The sequence below is a fragment of the Coloeus monedula genome (genome assembly GCF_965178545.1).
Source record: "Coloeus monedula genome assembly, chromosome: 14".
Lineage (NCBI taxonomy): Eukaryota > Metazoa > Chordata > Aves > Passeriformes > Corvidae > Coloeus > Coloeus monedula.
The window spans coordinates 1,727,605-1,747,177 of NC_138794.1; the positions used below are offsets into that span (position 1 = coordinate 1,727,605).

Below are 19,573 nucleotides of genomic sequence, written 5' to 3' on the forward strand. Positions count from 1 at the left end.
GGAAGAAGACTGAGACCAGGATGTGAATGTCCAGAAATAGACAGGAAAACAAAAGCACACCCTCTTGTTCCAATAATTTATTCAGAATTCTAATATTCACAAGAAATTGATTCTCCTACTTGAACTTCAAAGGGTGAGCAATTAAAACAGAAAAGAATTGACTCTTCTTCTTTTCAACAGTCTTCCTCATAACTACTAATACAAACCTACTAAAAGACGTGACTTAAATTATCTAAGTAAAAAGAGGTGCTGTGTTACAGTGGGACCCCGACAGTGCTGATCCACTTAAAACGAGGACTTAAACCTTTCAAATCCCCTATTCACTGTCAGTATTGATAACTTGAGTTGCAAATTTCAGACTACGTCATACACTAGTTGCAATTTTATTGGCAAGAGACATGTATGTGTGTCTCAGAAATTATAAAAGAAAAGACTTCTCAACTTCAGTTTCCTTGTGCTTACTGTTCTTAAACATGCCCATTTGTATGTGTGTGTACAACTCACAATGCATGAAACAGGAAATATTTTATACTTGGTTATGTCTGTTTATTCTGTGAACCAAAAGAATTAAGTGTCTTTCTCTTTAAACATTTTATTCATCTCTCCTGTCCCCTACCTGCACTGTCCAGCAACAAAGCATTAAATTTCCAGGCAATTATACTATTTAGCATATTTTTACAAAGTTAAAAAGTGGTTCTGAATTAGAAGTGTGGTTTACAGTCAAACTCTTTTTCCTGAAAGAAACATCAAGATACAGAGATCTCTTTCCTTTGTGAAATCTTATTACTGTCACTTGTACCCATCCTACTCTTTGCCTGTGTTTACTGCTGCACCAACAAGTGACTCAGCAGACCTGAGTGTCCTGTGCCAACAGAGGGGATCCCTCGCTGAGGGGCTTAGGCAGAACCCATTCCCAGCAGCAGGATACCAGCCCTCAGCTCGAGGTTCTTAGAGCAAGTGCTGCTATCTCTTGGTTCTGGGGTCATTTTCTGAGTGTAGACATTTATTCTGAGAATGTGCTTTATTTCTTGAAAGTATATTAAAGTATATTTACCTTAGATCTTAAAATTATTTTATGAAGTCAATTCATTAGAACGCACCTTTGAAAAAGGTCCATATACTTTTATGTACTGAAAGATAGTTTCATATTTCACATTATATGCTTAAATACAAGTTTTTAATTTGATTACTTTCATGCAGCTTTTCTGATGGCTTCATTATATTAACATGTTTATACTTGAAGAGAACACTTTTCTGTTAAATTCTCTTTTCTTCTGTCCTGTCAGTCCTTAAGCTGGTAAAGCAGCAGAAACACCCCACACTGACAAAGAACAGGGAAATGTCATAATATTGAACATCAGTAGTTCCTTCTTAAGGATTCAGCTGACATCTGCATGAGGTCATTCACGCCACCACAGGTCTCTCCTGTCAGAGAAACAGTGGCCACAATATTGGTGGCAGCAGGCTGACAATCTGCATAGCCTGATAAAAGGAATGGAAAGTTGGTAAGCCATACAGACAGGAAAGATGGAAAATAAGGCACTGAGGTACTGTAATGGATGAGAGTAGCAGAGAGCTCTTAAATAAGCAGAATTATGAGCAGTGGCTGAACAAAACAAGTGCACTAAGAACCACCCACATGGAGTATCTGCCAACCTCCATTTCTAATGTCACTGATAACTTCAAGGAGAAAATTAAATGGAGTTGCAAAACCACCAGAATGCAAGGATGACTTGCAGGATCCATAAGGAACTAATAAGCTGTAGTTTGCCAATGTCTGCTCTATCTGTCAAGATCTGGGACCACTGAAATGAACAATGACAAAGCTTTAATTGAATGCAGGAGCAGCACACAGAAGTAGGACATTGTGTCCTACTGTAAGAGTTTGTGCTATATGCTCAGTTTTCAGGTAATATGAAAGCACATGCATCTGTTTCTTTCAGCTGCTCGTTTTCTGGTTTGCTTCTGGAACTAAGAGACAGGGAAACAATTATTCCTTCACATTCTCATCTTGGTTTTTCTTTATACAAATATTTTATTCTGTATAAAAAACCCGAAAAAATTATTGCCTTCCTATAACCTGCAACTCTTTACAAATTTTGCGTAAGTGTAATAAAACACAAGTCCTCAAGCTCCTGTGTGTACTATTAGGGATGCAGAGGCATTTCAAGATGGTAAATGATGTGGAAGAAACAGAATCAGCCCACAGTGGTGTTAAAAAAAAATAATTTCGTAACCATCTAAAATAACATAAACTAAAATCTCTACTGAAACCTGAATTCAAGTCTGTGCTGGGCTTAAAGGACTCCTCTAGTAAAACAACACTCGTCCTTAAGTTTGTGGCTATGAATAGTAAACATAAGATGCAGAAATTCCTCCCCCTTCTGCTTAGCAATGAAGACACCTGAATTCTGAACCATTTCCAAACTCTCATCAATGGACACAACACTTACACTTCCTCCCCCTCCTCCTTCCAAGTACTGCTAGAACTACATACCCTTAATGCAAGCTAGCAAAATAACTGAGAAACAACTCCTAACCTACTACTAGCCCGTGGCCTGTAGAACAGGCTTTCCTAAATTGACATGAGAAAAATTCATGATTAAATACTTTACAATATGCTTAAACATACAGAGATAAAAGAACTCAGTAAGGATTCAGATATTAAGTGTCTCTAATCCAATTAAACACAAATTCTGCACAAAAACGTGCAGAACATATAGATACATGTAAATGGTAATAAACGGAGAGGGATTTGCAAATAAGTGTTTTAAGAAGGATGGAGTAGTAAAAAAGTAGGAGAACCCTACAGAGCAGAGAAAACCTATTCTCAGTTGCTGTATCTCGTGGACATCTGTGTGAAAGAAGATTTTGCTGTTTTCAATGAGGTAAAAAAATTTACATGGGTGTGGGAGACTCATCTGCAACAGCTTCTGAAATTCACCACACGCAGCTCCAGGCCAAGTGTCAGTATTGGCATGGAACATGTCAAGAAGCTTGTCCTTTTCAAAAATAAAAAAAATTTTTTCTCACTTTCATCAATAAAGTTCTAAGATACCCCTAAAATCTGACATTCTGATTTTTCATTAAGAATGTTTATAGTTTTGTGCAATTAGTGCAGAAGTAAATATTATTTCCTGTTTGTCTGACACTTGAAATTTTTATATTTATACAATCCAGCCTCTAGGTAAACAACATAGCTATTTTTATCTATTTATTTTTTAACCCAGACTAACCTTAGAAACAGCTACATTCTGCTGTAGCTGCTTAACCAGCTCTTTCAGAACAAAAGCTAAATGAAATCAGCTGTGGTATGAAAAACGCCTTTTCTACCTTTAAAAGCTTATTAGCTGCCAGTTAGACTGTGATGTACAGACACCTCTTCTGTCAAGGCAGGGTATGTACTGTGAGGCACTGCTTAAAGCTCAACTCTGAACCTTCTGTAAACCCACTTGTGGAACACAGTTAACAATATCTGCTAAAATGAGAACGTGAATTAACAGCAAGCTGAAAGGCACACAGAATTATTCCCAGAACTTCTGTCATTCAGTATTTCAACCCTTTGCTTAAGCAGAGTTGTTTTCAGAGCCCAGACGAAGGGGGCTGAAGAGACTGTCTGGTGCAAGACAGCATTATGGAGCTATTTTGCTTCTAATCACCTTCCAAACAGTTTTTCCTGTGTATCACCCGCTCTGCCAGTCTGGCCACAACACAGCTACAGCACCCACAAGGCAGTTTGCTACCACACATCTCTGCGCCTCACCCCTTCCTTAGGAAAGGCTGGATTAGATGTCAGGATTGCAGCAGGCAGATGTGGGAGCAGAGGAGGAAAGAACCCTGCACATTTCAGAATAAACACTGACAAATCCTTTGTAGCCAACCTACAGCAACTCTCTCTATTTCTTTGGATCTGTATAGTTTTATGCAGTTCCTAATACTTGTTTTTATTAGGCAAAGAAAAAAACAGTGGAAAAATTCTTTTCCCTGTCTTGTTCTCAGAATAACTAGATGACTTCTACCAAAGCTTTAAAAAAGTTGAGGCAGACTGTGTTATCATCCTAGCTCTAGCTACACCGACTTGGAAATTAAAAGCTTACCTTTATCCCCAGCAAGGAGTCATGCAAACAAGCCAAGGACAAACCACAGAAAGGAAGAATGAAGGGCCTGAGAATAGCAATGTCCCTAATCACGTTAGAAGAAAATGTGTTTCTTCTCTCAGAATTCTCAGTCTTTTTCTGGACTTAGGTATCTAAAGCACATTCATCTTAAAAGGAAGTTTCTTCTCCTACTCCTCCTCAAAAAAAAGGGAAATATCTCCAAAACTATTAACTAGTGGGTACATATATATATATGTACCCAAGCCATTATTCTGCTGTTAAGTGGAGTATTTTTAACACGAGTGATTCACTTCTGCACACAAAGAAGCTGTATTTTCAAGTGCCTGTGATGAATCAGTTGTAGCAATTTTGAACTATTCTCACGCATTTTCAACGCCCAAACATCAACCAAAACGTGAGTGGGCACATGCGCACACAAACAGCAGCTCCTGTGCCACAGCCCTGTGGGCTCACACAGACACCTATGGGTTCACAGCTCGCTGGGCACATCTCCCTTGCTCTCCTGCTCTTTCCTTGCCCTGCTGGTGCTGTGTGCCAGTGCCTGACAGGCGCTGGAGCTTCAGAGCTGACTCTGCTCTGCAGAGTCAGACTGTCACCTGAACTGCAAAACCTGCCTCAGGATCTGAGCTGAAGTTACGACTCCAAACAGCTCAGTGGTTTGGGGGCACAAAGCTACATCCATACAGGTGATGTCGACCGACAGAATTTGAGGTTAGGCACTAATGAACCACCTGCAGTCGATGGCAGACTATGAGTCTACTAAACCACACAGGTAACTAATTCCCTAAGAATCCGGATATAAGACCCTAAACAGTTCTTAACCATACAGTTTACTATAGGATCAAGGTCTAAAATGGCAGGAAATAATACTACAAGGACAGAGAATGAAGAAAAAGCAAAGAAGAAAGTTACAGCTATGAAAGTCTGGAAGACATACTTATTAGAACATACTTATCTCTTTAGTTTCTTGCTTCCTGTATTATAAAAAATTGGATGCAGCAGCCAGAGAAGACAGTGAGGTCTGTTATATGTAGTTCCCTAATTAACATCCTACCAAGCAATTCTGCATTGTTTTGGAAGACATCACTTTTGCTCTTGGAAAATTCTTGTATAAACCACAATATACGTTATCATTCATTACTGATGTTATCGAAACCATGAAAAGAATTAGCATAACGTTGTGTTGCATAATACCATTTGACTGACTTTTCAAATTGTCATAGTAAAAAGAAACACATTAGAATCTGAATATGTGTAAATGACTTCTTATATAAATATCAAAAGTAACAGAGGTCCCCTTAATAGCAGTATGGCTGCATAGCAGCAGAATGAGGAAAATAAAGACAAACATGGCACCTTTTATTTCTTAAGACTCTCCAGCATTCATTACTGAAATAAGTCTATGAGAATCCATTGTAAGCTTTAAATGTTTCACGAGTCTGCAGACATTTATCTTACACCAAAAAGGATGCTCTGCATCATTTTGCTTGGAATTGGTTTGTGCCTGGGATATAATCTTTTTAATATAAAATGCAATGAGAAAACTGATTCCCAAAGAATAAGATACTGATCAGACGGCAGCAGGAAAACACTGCAGAAGCTGATCACTCACTAAAACCAAAGCATACCAAGCATACATAACGAAGTGAAATTGCCATTAGAAATTGACAATAAACATGTATAGCCTGTGAATGAGAAACAGATTGTCTTGTAAACTACGGGGCCCTTGAAATTCACTTAGTGTATCTCTATCATCTCTTTCTGTTTCTTTCCCAGTTTGAGAGGAGCGTTTGACAAATTTGTGTTTTATCAACCTCAGTAATGGAAGGCAGACGCTCATCAACAGCGGGCAGGCTTCGTCAGAACCCCAGGGCAAGTGACTGTGTGCGCTTTGCAGATGAGACATACACACGCACACACACACAAATATATTTAAAAAAAAAATTAAGGAAAGACAGACAGGAGCACCCAGCGAAACCCGAGGACACACACACCCAGGGGTTTCCCCGGCCCATTCAGAGGACGGAGCGCCGGCCAGGGCTGGCAGGCGACCCCCGGATGCCCCCACATCCCCCGGGTCCGCCCGCAGCGCCCCCCGCCCGCCCGGCTGCCCCCTCCCTGCGCTGTCCCCGGGCCTTACGGCCGCCGTGCCCGGGCCGCGGCGCCCGTTACCGTGAAGGGGGTGTCCTGCACGCTGCCCACGGAGTACCCATTGTCGCCGGGGTTCACGGCGCCGGTCAGGACCTGGTGCAGATGCATCGCGGCCCCGGCCCCGGCCCCGGCCCCGCCGCGCGACCGGGACCCGGATGGCTCCGCGGGCGCGCGCGCGAGGGGCGAGGGGGGGGGGGGCGCGCGAGGCGGCGCACGCGCCGGGCGGCGCCGGGATCAGGTGGGGGGCGCGCGCGGGCACCGCCCTCTGCGCGAGCGGCGGGGCGGGCCCGGCCGTGCGCGCGACCGCGCGCGGGGCGCGGAGAGGGGGGGGGGGGCGTACCGGGCGCGCGCGGGGCCGGGGGGGGGCAGGAGCGGGGGCGGGAGCGCCCCCCCGCGGCGGCGGAGCGCGGCCGGTGCGGTGAGCAGGGCGGGCCGGCGGGACTCCCCTCACGGGCGGGACTCCCCTCACGGGCGGGACTCCCCTCACGGGCCGCGGGCACCGGAGCACGGCTGCGGGGGCGCGGCTGCCGCGGCGGCGGCGCTCCGGCGGGGAGGCGTGTCCCGGGAGCGCGGCGGGCGGGGCGCTGAGGGGAGCGGTGTGCTCGGCCCCGCAGGTGCGGGCGCTCTGCTGCCCTGCTCGCATGGGTGCCTCTCTCGGTAGTTGGACATACATGTATGAATATATGCCTGTGTGTACATGTATATATATATATGGTGCTTCTGAGGGAGGATGGGTTTGTTTCCGTTAAGGGTCCTCTGGTTTGGTCATATCCCGGAAAGCTTGGGATGCTCTCGGGAATGCACCAGCGCCGCTCCAGCAGTGCCCGCAGTGTGGGGACTTTGAGTAAGGTGTTCAGTTGAATTTCACGCACAGTGAGTGACCTCACAGAAAATACGGAGAGGCTTTTGCTGCTTTATTTGTAATAACGGCCAAGCACTCCTGAAACCTAAAGCCTTTGCCGCTCCTTCTCTGTCTCAGAGGTGTAGAGAAGACTGGATCCTGAAAATTATTTGGAAGAGATTCTAAACTCTGAGTGGGGGAAGAAAAATACTCTCTTTGCTGTGTGTCATGAGATAAGGAAAATTCTCAGTTTTCTTGTCCCGGGCCGATAGAGTGGTCTCACTGTTGCTAACAATTGAAGCTGCAAAGCTCACGCTCCTTTAATGTCTGTGGCGCTATTGCCTGAGTCAGGACTGCAGGATTCATCCTACCTTGTACTGCTTCTTAGAAGTGCTCATCTCTTACTGCACAAATGCATGCTACTCGAAGTGTAGACGTAAATAAACACAAAGTCAAGTGACATTTGAATGGAAAAAACATTGTCATGAAAATACTTCTGATTTTGTTTACTCCCGTGCTTGTTAGAAGCAATCCCTTTGTAAAGGGAGCAGTGTCTCTAGCTGGGGTGAAAGGCAAAGAGGAAAAAACCATTTTGATCTTCAGTTGACCTGGTTACACATGAAAGCACGATGTAATAATGTTCGTGTGCTTCCATCACTATTCTGTAACTTCTCTGACTGAAAGCTCTTCCACATAAGATGTGTAATAACTTACAAATGATTTTTATTTTGAATAGGATTGTTTTAAAAAAAAAGCATGCAACAGGACTTAAAGGCAAAACCAGTTTGGTGGGGCTTTTTTTGTTTTGGTTGGGGTTTTTGTTTGTTTGTTTTAACGAGTGGAACAAAGCCCACCCAATGCCTGAAAAGGGCAGCTGGCTTTTGGATTGGCAGCTGTAATGGGAACGAACAGCATAATCTAAAGGAAAGGGTTTTCCTGGTTGTGCTGGCACAAAGTCTTCCAAGAAAGCAGAGTACCTGCAGGATTGGTTCAGTCTTGCTGGGTAGAGACGTGGTGAGGGAGAGTTTTGGTTTCAGCTCAGTGTTCTGTCACCTAATGAGAGTAAGACTGACTGTAGCTCTTGTGTAAAATACTGGGTTTGTGGCTGTGGAAACTTATAGACATGGGTACCTCTGTGCACAGAACTTTGATTAAGAATCACATTGCAAGTATCTGCACATTCTTCCTGAAAGCAAATATTTTCACCTGAGTTTTGTTGATAGCTTGTTTTACCCACCTGAAATCATTCTTCCTTATTAGTGACTTAAATACCTCACATTAAAGTAATTTTTAGTGCATGTGACTGTGATTTCTATACCTGAGACCATGAAACAATCTCTCTCTTTCATGTATATATAAATGTAAACAAGAGTAAAAGCATGTAAGTAAGGGGCCTTCAATCTTTTAATTTCCTCTTTAATTCTTGACCTCTTTAATTCTTGTTGCTTTATTCTATTACTTTATTTTCTTTTTAACTCTAAACAGAAGTTCCTGCAGTCCCTCTGCTAGAGTCTGTGTGCCTGTGGAATTCCCTCTTTTGGCTTGACTTTGTGAGAAGGGAACTTCCAGCACCTCGGGAGAGCGGCAGCTGTATAGAATCAAAAGCTCTATTCAATTTATGCTAATAAGCTGGAGCTGCCTTAGGAGGTGTTTTAAGAACGTGTTAGGAACGCTGAGAGTTCTTTGCTCCTGGCTTGGTTTGGCAGGATGGGTTAGGTGACCTCTCCAGGCTGTCTGCATCATGTATGAGGGTGACTGGATGGCTTTGCACCCTGCTTCTCCAGGTACAGATCCAGAGGTGTTCAAAGGCTGAGACTTCAGTCATCTTTTCTGCTGCTCCCAGAGAGAGAGGGAGGTAGAGGAAAGGGGTCCAAATTTAGAGAACAAACACTGAACTACACATGTGCTATGGAGAAATAACTGGTTCCATTTGCCATAGGAAGTTGAATTTTCACTTAGCTGAAGAAAGTGGTATTATACAAAATAATCAGAAGTAAATATGATGTTTCTATATAGAAACCATCATTCTGTATTTAAAAAATCTAACTATTTTTTCTAGTCTTGCTTAGGGGTAAGAGATAGGAGGATTGTTTTGCTTTCGGCAAGAGGTGGTGTGTTTAATGGGAAGGCAGAAAATTCAAAAGGTTTTATGGTGACATCAGCCTAGAGAGAGAAAACACTCATAAGAGGCATTATGCCAGGTAAATATGTATGCTGGACTGCCTTTTATTTTAAAGGTGAAATGCTGCACTTCAGCCTTGATAACTTGAAACTTGAAGAACACCCCCTGTTTTAGCCACTTTGTTGGGTTTTGTGCTTCTGAAGGCATTTACCATTCCACAAAAAAAGAGAGCTTCTGAGCCCCATGTTTTTATGAATCTATGAATATTTTCCTCCTGATTCTTAATGGTTGTCTCAGATCTTCACTGGGTACTTGAAGAGTATTTTTTCCATGAAGAAAAGCTACTTGTCTGTTTTTCTCTAGAATTCAAATTCAGGTGTTAACCTGGAGAAAATCATGTTCTTCAATGCATAAGATGCAGCATCTGTTCTCTGCTATTTATTTCTGGACTGTAATGTGATTTTTTTCTCTACCTTTGCTGTTACTGTTTGAACAAGTTTGTGTCCAGAATGATCTCAATTTGTGAACCATTGTTCATTCTCTGTGTGTTTCTCTAGAAGGCTTTAAGGGCATTCATTCACACTTTTTCTGTACTCCTGAAAAGACCTTGCTACAACACAACTCTTGCTTGTTCTTTTTTTAAAAGTTCATGGTAACTGATACTCTTGCTTCCCTAGGGATATCTAAATGCTGAACACTTTTGGCAGTGCATAGGTGTTTAAAAATCTTCTTATGAGTTGTTTTCTTGGTAGCTCTTGTTCTGGTTATTTCTTCAACTTCAAGGCACCCTGTTGCTCATACATCCTCACTTTATAGGAGTCATTAAGAATCTGTAATGGAGTGATTTTCCTCTTGTGCTATTTTCTTTTAGCTTTCCATATGGTACCGTTCTTGAATTTTCCTGGCGCCTATGTAGGCTGTTTTTGAAACAACATGCAGATCTGCCTGTTACGTGCTGTGTGCTTTTTGCCTAACATTTTCTGCAGGTACCTGAATGCATCCTAATCCAACATTTTTATACTCACCTGCTTTTGGTAATACCATAACTACCTTAAGGCTGTTGTAATATTATCCGTGCTTCCAAATATTGTTGTATAGGTTTTTAAGTTGGAAGTAAAACCAACCAAACTTGTAACATTATAGCTGTCAGTCTTGCTTCCTTTGAACGGCAGATGCAAGTAACATATGCAATCATGTGTGCATTTAGCTGCTGAAAGCCACTGTGAACCTCTTATTATATTGTTCTGTTTGCAGTATTAAAACCCAATAAACACTGTCTTTTAATCTAAAGGTATATTTGCATTTGGTGAGGAAGAAGAGTGGAACGCGTACCCACACTTTGTTTTGTTCTTTATATGCTCAGCAGAGGCTTTGAAAGCAGCACCTCATGCTGAGTGTACCTAGCTAGGTCTTCCAAAGTGCCCTCTGGAATATCTCACTGTTTTCCTGTCTGTACAGGGAATGCATTATGAAAAGAAGCGTGCAAAATAAGACTGAATTTTTCCCCTGTGCAACATGTCACTGTTGGGTGTAATGGATGCGCTGTGGGGTTTAGTTTGGTTTTTTGAGTCTCTAATCATTAACTCTAAAGTACTCCTGACTCTTGCATAAGCCCTCAAGCTGACCCATTGCTAATTAACCCAATGGCATTTTCCTATGCTGAGCTCAACAGTGCAATTTCTCTCTGTGGGCTGTGGCTTGGGCAGTATGAAAGTGTTTACTGTGGGTAATTTTGAGACCACAAGTATTTTATTTGCTTTATGCATTACCAGGCAGCCTGTCAGGACAGATATGAATCACTCAAAATGAAGTGAAGTAGTTATCAATATTCCATCTTACTATCATAACTCTGAGGCATCTCTTCAACTCTGCTTAGTGTGGAAATTTATTTCAAGATATTGAGGGAGTTTCTTATGTCTAATTGACTCTTAAAAAGCTGAGGATATAAGCCAGACCACAATAGTTAATAATAACAGGGACTGTATGAAAGTCTGATATTCTCCTCCACATCCTCCGCCTCCCAATCAGAGTAAAAAGTTGAAAATACAAAATCTTCTGGAAAACTGAAATAAAAGACTTTTTAAAATTCCATACACACCCCCACTTCAGTTTGGCTGCCTCGCAGCAGATCTTGGTTTAACACCTGCCCATAATTTGTGTCCACAGAAAAGCCTTTGAAAGTTTCTTGCAGTAATACATAAAGAACATTAATATTTAAGGTATATGCAGTATTCTAAAAGTGGCATCTCTGGGGGGTATCTCGAGAACAAAGTGCTATCTAAGCATTCAGTTGCTAAAATGAATCATGTAAGGTTTCTAAGAGGCAGCAGTAAGTTTAAGGATGACAGGTGATATGCAAAGCTTTATGGACTTGATAGTTTCAAACCGGTGACTGAATTATTTGGGATTTGTATTACTCTAATAAATAATGAAAAGCAAGTAACTGTTGACAATAAATATTTCCCCAAGAGGGTTGTATGTGCAATAACTCAGTCCTTTGTACCTTCTCTCCAGGGAATGTGAGAGGCCTGTAGAGGTTTCTAACTGGAGTTTGTCAATGCCGAGACAGCTGAGGATTGCTGGTTCCTGTATCAACACATTGGTGAGGAACATGTGGATTTTCTCTGCTCTTCAAACTGATCTGCAGCATGCTGCAGGTACATGTTAAAGTGAAATTTGCTTGGCTCCTCATATAGTACTGAGAATCTCTAAGGGTTATTTTGGGATGTGAACTGTGTGTTCTGATCTTGCAGACAATGCTGAGATTGTAATAACGATGTATGCTTGTCAGAGACATTCTCTGCATCCTATAGCTGCACATGGCATATGAGAAATGAATGTGATGCTGGCCATGGTTAATTATGTTCTGCAACAAATACACTGAAAGTGCACTCTGGCTATCCAGTCGTATACCTTATGGCAAGATAAAGGGTGAAATTTGAGCCTAAGTAAGCAAATAGTTTTGCCAGTGACTTGGTTGCTGGGAAGAGTGCAGGTTTTCTTTAATTTGTGTATATTTCCTTGAGATTTTGTTGTGATTGCCTAGTTCGTGTCCCACCCATCCATTGGTTTCCCTTTTCCCCCTCTCCATCTCCCTAAACTCCTGAATTCCCTAACTCAGTTTAAACAAATGCTGAAGCCCCTTATACATATTCAGGAAATTCTGGACAGCATAGAGAAGAGACTTTAATTAGGCCCCCACTGATGGAAAAACTGTGGTGAAAGTCTGGCATAGGAGAGAAATGGATGTCAGTACCTTCAGTTAGTGAAAGTGATGCTGTTAAAGAGAAGGTTGATGTCACAAGGGCTGTGGCAGGGCAGTAAGAAGGGGACTGAGGAGGTGGCAGCCATGGACAGGCTTTATTCAGTGTGCTGCTCATGTAACACCTCATCTCACAGAAGGGGCTCCTCTCATGTTACCAGCCTAAAGCACAGAGCAGCTGTTTTTTTGACCTCAGGTTTTTTTGTCTAAATTAGAATGGCTGAATTTGGGTTATCTGCTTTTGCCTGAAAAGCAGAGGGCAATGTTAATTTTGTAGTCGTTGAAGGAGGGATAAAACAGCTGGCTGTTCATTGGGTACAATACAGGGAGAAGCCAGAACTGAGCACTAATTACTCTCGAGTGTAAGTGCTGAGCACCTCTGACAGGTAGCAACGTCTCCATGTGTTGTGAGGGTGTGCACAGGAATAAATGAGTTAAATGGTGGTGATATTTGCCAGCAGCGTGATATGGAAATGCTGCCCACTGCATCACACAGATCTGCTACCATCTGTTCACAAAGGTTTGCTACATTAAGAGAAGCAGAAAATTATATCATTTTGTTTATGTTAGAACTTGTGGAAAAACTTGCTTTTGTTTTTTCTCTGGATGTTTATTATCTCAGAATTCGGATCAGGTGTCTTTATTCACAATACTTTGAAATTCCATGGATATTGCAAATTTTGGTAGAGGAGCCTCAGCTAAGGAAATAATACTTTTTTTTCTATATCTCAACAACACTGGGGTTTTTTTCCTCAATTCCAGCAAATCCGTAATTGCAGTAATTAAGGCAGCAGGACAAGCAGTCCGTTATGTGGATCACAGAGTATTTTTTATATCTTACTGATGTAGTAACCGCAAGGGATCATTTCAGAATGACCTTGTAGTCATCGTTATCAGTCTATATTTTGATCTTTGGTGTTAAGCAGATCAAGTGGAGTAATTACAATTGCTGCCACATTTGTTTCTGCTGGGTGTTTGGCATTATTCTTGGGCAAATAACCTATTTAAAACATTTTTATTTTGAGTACTGACTGTGCAACCCAAGTGAGTCTGTGGGGTGGATTGTTTGTAGAGGCTCTCAGGCTACAAGCCTTTAGTGTCAGATACTCTATTGCAAGGAGGGTTTGGGCACCAGCCATACTGAGCTGTGCTAAAAGATCTCAGGCACAGCATATGATCTCTGTAGGAATTATATCCTGGTACTCAAATGCTCTCTGAATTTCTCTATCCTAACTCTTCTTTGTGCCTCATTAATTTGTTTTGGAGTCATCAGCTTTCGCTTCGCTAGAGTCTGTCAGTGTTTTGCTGGTGATGAGAAGAATAGTTGCTACCTCTTACCTTCTGCCTCTTCTTTCTGGGGATCCGTGGAGCAGGAGACATCCAGGATGAACTTCTGTCTGTTCCAGCAGTTTTTACCAGTAGCACCAGAGTACAACTCGACTGTTGCTGAAAGCAGGGATTAGGTAAATCTTGAATTTGGCCTGCTTTGTATCAAAGAGTCGAAGTAATGCTCACAGGCTCAAAAGCAGCAAAGTGGTTTCTGTTTGGTTCTTGTACTGGGCCCAGTTCCAGCACAAAGATTAGGTATTTCCATTATGTCTTGGTCCTAAATAAATGAATACAATGTTGAAAAGGAGAGATGCTTAGGAGAGTTGGGTCAGCATTTCAAATGATTGGATTGTTTGGTCTTGCCATCCCCAAGAAATACAGTAGATATAAATCATCTACTTTGCAGTCCATTTATTATGGTTTATACAGCTTAATTTGATGCTTGGGTGCTTCGACCTCTAACACCAGTGTAAATTCTCTGACTGTGCAGTTGTACTAATGTGAAGAACCCAGATAAATTTATAGAGCTGGTTGTTGAGTAGAATCTCTGTTCTGAAGAAAAATGAAGCATTTTATTGAAAAATAAACCAGAACAACTATTGAAAAGGAATTTAAAAACTCAAAGAAATGTGAAATAACAATTATTTTTATCATTTTGAGCACTAGACACTGAACTGTCTGAAATGTAGTTTCTCCCCACCCCCCATGGGGGGTAACTTGGGAAACCTGGGAGCTGATGCTGGAAAAGCCCAGGAATCCTTTCCCCTTCCAACTGCAGAGACTGAAAACAACTCCAGTATTTTTTTAATTCATAAAATATGTTTATGGGTTTATGTATTTTGCATTATAGAGCCCAAAGGCCTAAGGAAATGATCCTGTTATCTGCATTTTTGTTCAGCCATTTTACAGTCATGTTCACCTGGCATTACAATTGGTAATTTTTTTTTTTTTTTGTGGTAAAAGACATATATCCAATATATGTGTAATTTTCCAATGCATTTAAAAAACCATATCTACAATACGAGTCCATTTTTAAACTCTAGTCTCTTGACTGCTCCAACTCCCAAGTAACAGAGTGGCTGAATGTTGCTGGCTTTTTCTCTTCTTTCCAGCTGAGTGAAACTGAGCAGATGGGAGTGGGAGAAAAAATGACGAGCCAGTGCAGACAGTGTGAATAATTTGCTGGGTTTTGGTGTGTTTGATTGCTTTTTTTTTTTTTTTTTTTTTTTAATTTGCAAGGACAGTGCATTTACTGCAGAAAAGGCAGCAAAAATATGCAGGTGTGGTTGGAGTGTTGTTTGTCCATGCCTCAGAAATTTCTTCAGTTACTACCTGGATGTAGAGGGAAGGGAAATCGTCTTTGCTGCTGTATTTAGTAAGGGTTGTATCCATGGGCTAATACAACCACCAGTGTTTCAGAACTCTGCCAGATGGCGTTAGCTGTGAGTAAGTTCTGTGATTCATTTGGTAAAATATTTGTCATGGCAACTGAGGAGCCTCTGACTCATTGGTCCAGTCAGTGGTAGAAACCACCACTGGTGACACCAGATGTGAGGCTGGACATAACAAATGTCTCATGATGCTGCTTTTCAGGCTGGTTACTTTGCCCAGTGAGATGTAATTGTAAGTTCTTTTCATTTGTGTTTCCATCTCAGGGTTCAGCAGACCTTACATTTTCTATTTCAAAAACCTAACATGTCTCCTAAAAAATATCAAAACATTCACTAAATTTTTCTTATGATTACAGTAACTGATCAAAGGATAATTTCTCTTTCATTAAATCCTCTCCTCCCCATTTTTGAACAAGCAGTAGGAAGATTAGCCCAGGAATGGAATGTCTGGTAGAATCAAAAAGAAGGAGTGTGGGCTGGAAAAATCCTGGATTCTTTTCCTCTGCTAACTCTTTGGGGACAAGATGTGCAAGGTGGTATTCTGACAATCTGTGCTAGCCAAAAAAACCTACAAACCAGCCCCTTTGTATGCTTATTTCTCAGTTATTCTGTTCTCAAACATTTGTTCTTCAGTTTCTAGTTTAGTGTCCCAAAACTCTTACCTGTTCCTCCTTGCTAGTAATTAGTAAGTAAAAATCTTGCAAAATAGATCAGAATAATTTCCCAAGGAATACTCTGGTAGCTGCCTTGGGAAGATGAATAAGCATCCTCAGAGGCAGCATCACATAATGTGTTATGTTTCAGGAAGGACATATACTGACAGGATGGATGTCTAGTGAGACACAACAGAAGCCTTTTAGACATTTTATAAGCTTTTATAAGTTAAAGGAAATATCTAGGGAGATAGATGGCTGCAAACCCATTCCCCTCCCACCCATAAAACTGAAAGAGTACAAAACCCATAGAATATACAACTTAAATAGTCTGAATCACCTGTTTAGGAATAGGGCTTCCTATGTCAAGAACTGATTATTCTTAAGAGGGAGACAAGATCCTCAAGTTTCTCTGTTAGTACCAGTCAAGCTTTTAGCTCTCTTTCTTTCCAGAAGTATGTGGTTTTTGCTCTTTTGGAATGGACTGATGCCAGAGAACCTTCAGTTACGAAGTCTTTTTTTTTGATCCCAGAATATCTTTCTTCATACTCTAATGAAGAAAAATGTATTTAAAAAGAACCTGGACAAAAGAGATACTTAAGACTTTAGTTGATGTGCAGCGGTACCACTTTGTTGTATTTGATTGACCTCTGTTTGCTTACATCATTTTGGGATCATTCCCCGCCTCATAGAAATGTCATTCAGATATATATCTGTATTTTCTTTATACATACATCTGTATCTCTTCCTTTTTGATAGAAATATAGCCAACATATTTTAACAGGTAATGAAAAATATAAGTATGGATGAAATTGCAGGATAACTTTGCTAGCTTATCTGTGCTTTGTTTCAAGCAGACTGCTTCTGTTCGTGTCATCTTGCAAGGTTTCTTGCAGTGAGTGACACCTGTGGATGTTCCAGTGCCATGGCACTGTGGCAGGGCAAGCAGTAACACACATAAATGGTTGATGTACACATACTTTACATTTGTGTTGCTCTGACCCTATTGTGCTGAATGTTAGCCATCTGCTGTTAAAATTAAATCCCAGAATAGGAGAGGAACAGGAAAGAAACATTCTGTCTTCTGTCAGAAGCATGCAGCTTTCATGTGGATGTGATTGCTTTGGAATGATGTATGAAAGAAATGGAGCTGCTGGCGATGGCATGAAACTACACTGAGGTGTATTGTTGTGAGTGTAACTTTTTTTTATTCCTTACACTTAATGGCTTCTAGAATGATTGTGAAAAAGACGTAAAAAATTTATTCCTTTTAAATAATAATCAATTTTCAGGAGTCGAGGGAATGGGTGATGCTCTACTTTTTACAGACTGAAAAGATCAAAGAGAATAAAAATCAGAATTACTCATGAGAAAAGAAAGTGCTTAAACTGCAACGATAAACTTGATCTCAGTAGTTTTATATTTGAAGTGATGTTTTCACGGCTGATCCTTCCAATAGAGAATCAAAGGAACTATTTAGTATTGCACTTGGAAAACTGAATGTTAAATACAGTTCCACTCTGGCAGAAACTATATCCTATTTTATAGTGAAAACACTTCAAAACGCTTTAAAAAGGTTGATATTTGTCCTGAGTGATTTATCATTTATTAAGCAGTTAGAAAGCTGACAACCTGACACTCGACAAAGCCCTTTTCCTAAACCTGATGAAAGGAAATAGTTTTAATTAATTTGCTTTATTCAGGCTAACATAGAGCATTGCTAATGGAAAGTTAATTTACTGGCAGCAAAAAAAAAAGAACTGGTTTATAGAACCTTGCCTCTAAACCTCGCTTACAGATCAACCCCACAGACATGCAAAGCACAATGAATAGTTCTTGTCAGTGCTGGATTTTAGTATCAGTTGATAAAAAAAGATAACAAAGGATCTGTTGATTTTTACCCTGGGAGCACATTGGCTTTGTTGTTCTATTTGACACCAATTAATTAGGTTGTTCTGTTCTCAGAATGACTGCACAGAAACAGTCACTTTCATGTATTGTTGTTCCATGGCAGGATTTTGTTGCTCGCTAAATCGAATCCTATTCAGTCAGAGCTGAGGCACAGATAGTATTGATTCTCAGGAAAACACAGACCTCCTGAGAGTCTGTACTCCCACTTAGTCATCTGTTTAAATTTAATGCTGGTCCTAAATATGTGGGTGTTTTATGAAGGCTCGGGGATTGCCAAAGAATGCGGCAATAATTCCACCAGAAAGTACGTGGGAAATGCAGTAACTCGCTGCCTTTTTAATAGAGCATTAGTGACACCCAGTGGTTATATCCAGTTACGGACTAATAGACATTAAAAAGTTTATTCTAAACTTAAAAAATTCATAAAAACTGGAGGTCAGAGAACTCCATAAAAAACTGTTTGGGGACTGTGGAATATATGTGGTCGTCATGTGTAAAGTGGTGATATCAGTGTTTCCCCAGATTTGAGAATAAATATATTAAAGCCTAGAGACAGGGTTTTTAATGGGAGCCAGGTCAGTGCAGTGTGCACATGCTTGATTTGGTGGACCTAAACTGTGCCTTCTCTCTCACTGACAAAAGAAAAGAAATCTTTTACTAATGGGGCATAAGGAGTGGCTTTGTGGAAGAGAGTATGTTTTCATTGGTTTCCTTCAGGATAAAAGCCTACTATTCTTAGGGAAGACTTGCCTAGCGGTGTGCTAGTCCCTTTTGAGGAGGTGCTAAGGGTAATCTTGGAGACCATGGCTGCATTTTTCAGCATCTGTTTCACAAGAGATGATGTTAAGAAGAGGGTGATTTTCAATCTTGGAATCAGCAGCAAAATGCACTGACCACAAACCAGAAAGCTCCTCAGATCTCAGAGTTTGTCTCTCGAGCATTTAGTATCTATAGCCCTTAGTGTCTGTTTCTGTATAATATTGATCAGTTTAGAAAAGGTAATATTTCCATTCAGGCTACTACTCTGCTTTATGGTTGCAGAGGAGAATCCATGAAATTGAAATGAGACCAGCTGGGGATTGATTTTTCTTATATCTGTCTTGCTTTATCAAGACTTGAGCTGAAATATTCAAATATTGTGGTTTTTTTAAATTCATACCTTTAAGTACAGAATATATTTATCATATCTCCCAGAGAAATGAATAATACCACATGGAGCTATTTAATCATGAGCATGGAGATTGCTCTGCAGATTGCACTGCTCTGACAGTGCCAGTCAACATGGAGTAAGAAAAATAATGCTGGGAAACAAGGTGTCAGATTCATAGTTACTTACAAAGCAGTAAACATAGCCTGTACTTTCCAAACAACACAACCTGGGATATGAATAGAGAGAAGCAACACCATCTGTTCTTATTAACTAAATTTAGAAATAAAAACTTAAAGTTTTAACTTATAGTTATTTCTGATGTCTGATACATCTCACGTATTATCAGTGCTGGGATCCAGTCTCGTCAGGGAGACTGGAATTAAGAATATTCTGAAGGTGACTGAGTTATTTAATCTGCTTTTACTTTGAAAGAGCACATCTTCAGTTAGGCTATGAAACTTGGTAGACAGTCACAGTCAGTCAGCTCCAAACCTCTAAAACCTCGAAATCTTAAGCCTATTCTGTGTTTTAGCAGTTCTTGGTATAGTTGCACAATATGTTTTGTTTTGCTGTCATGTAAAATCAAGCTAGTATCAGCTGCAGTTGTGAAGGTGTGATGTGTCTGTGTGTTCCAGCCTGGCAGCA

At 40.8% G+C, this 19,573-nt stretch overlaps 1 protein-coding gene across 3 annotated transcripts in view; it reads right to left on the minus strand.

Moving 5' to 3' along the window:
- Positions 1-6,391, minus strand: part of DMXL2 (Dmx like 2) — a 47,510-nt gene extending 41,119 nt beyond the window's left edge. For all 3 annotated transcript variants that reach the window (XM_082290972.1, XM_082290971.1, XM_082290973.1), the window contains exon 1: positions 6,291-6,391. In XM_082290972.1, coding sequence (XP_082147098.1) covers positions 6,291-6,377 — 87 coding nt within the window. In that variant the 5' untranslated portion in view covers positions 6,378-6,391. The remainder of the gene's footprint in view (positions 1-6,290) is intronic.
- Positions 6,392-19,573: the final 13,182 nt, after the last annotated feature.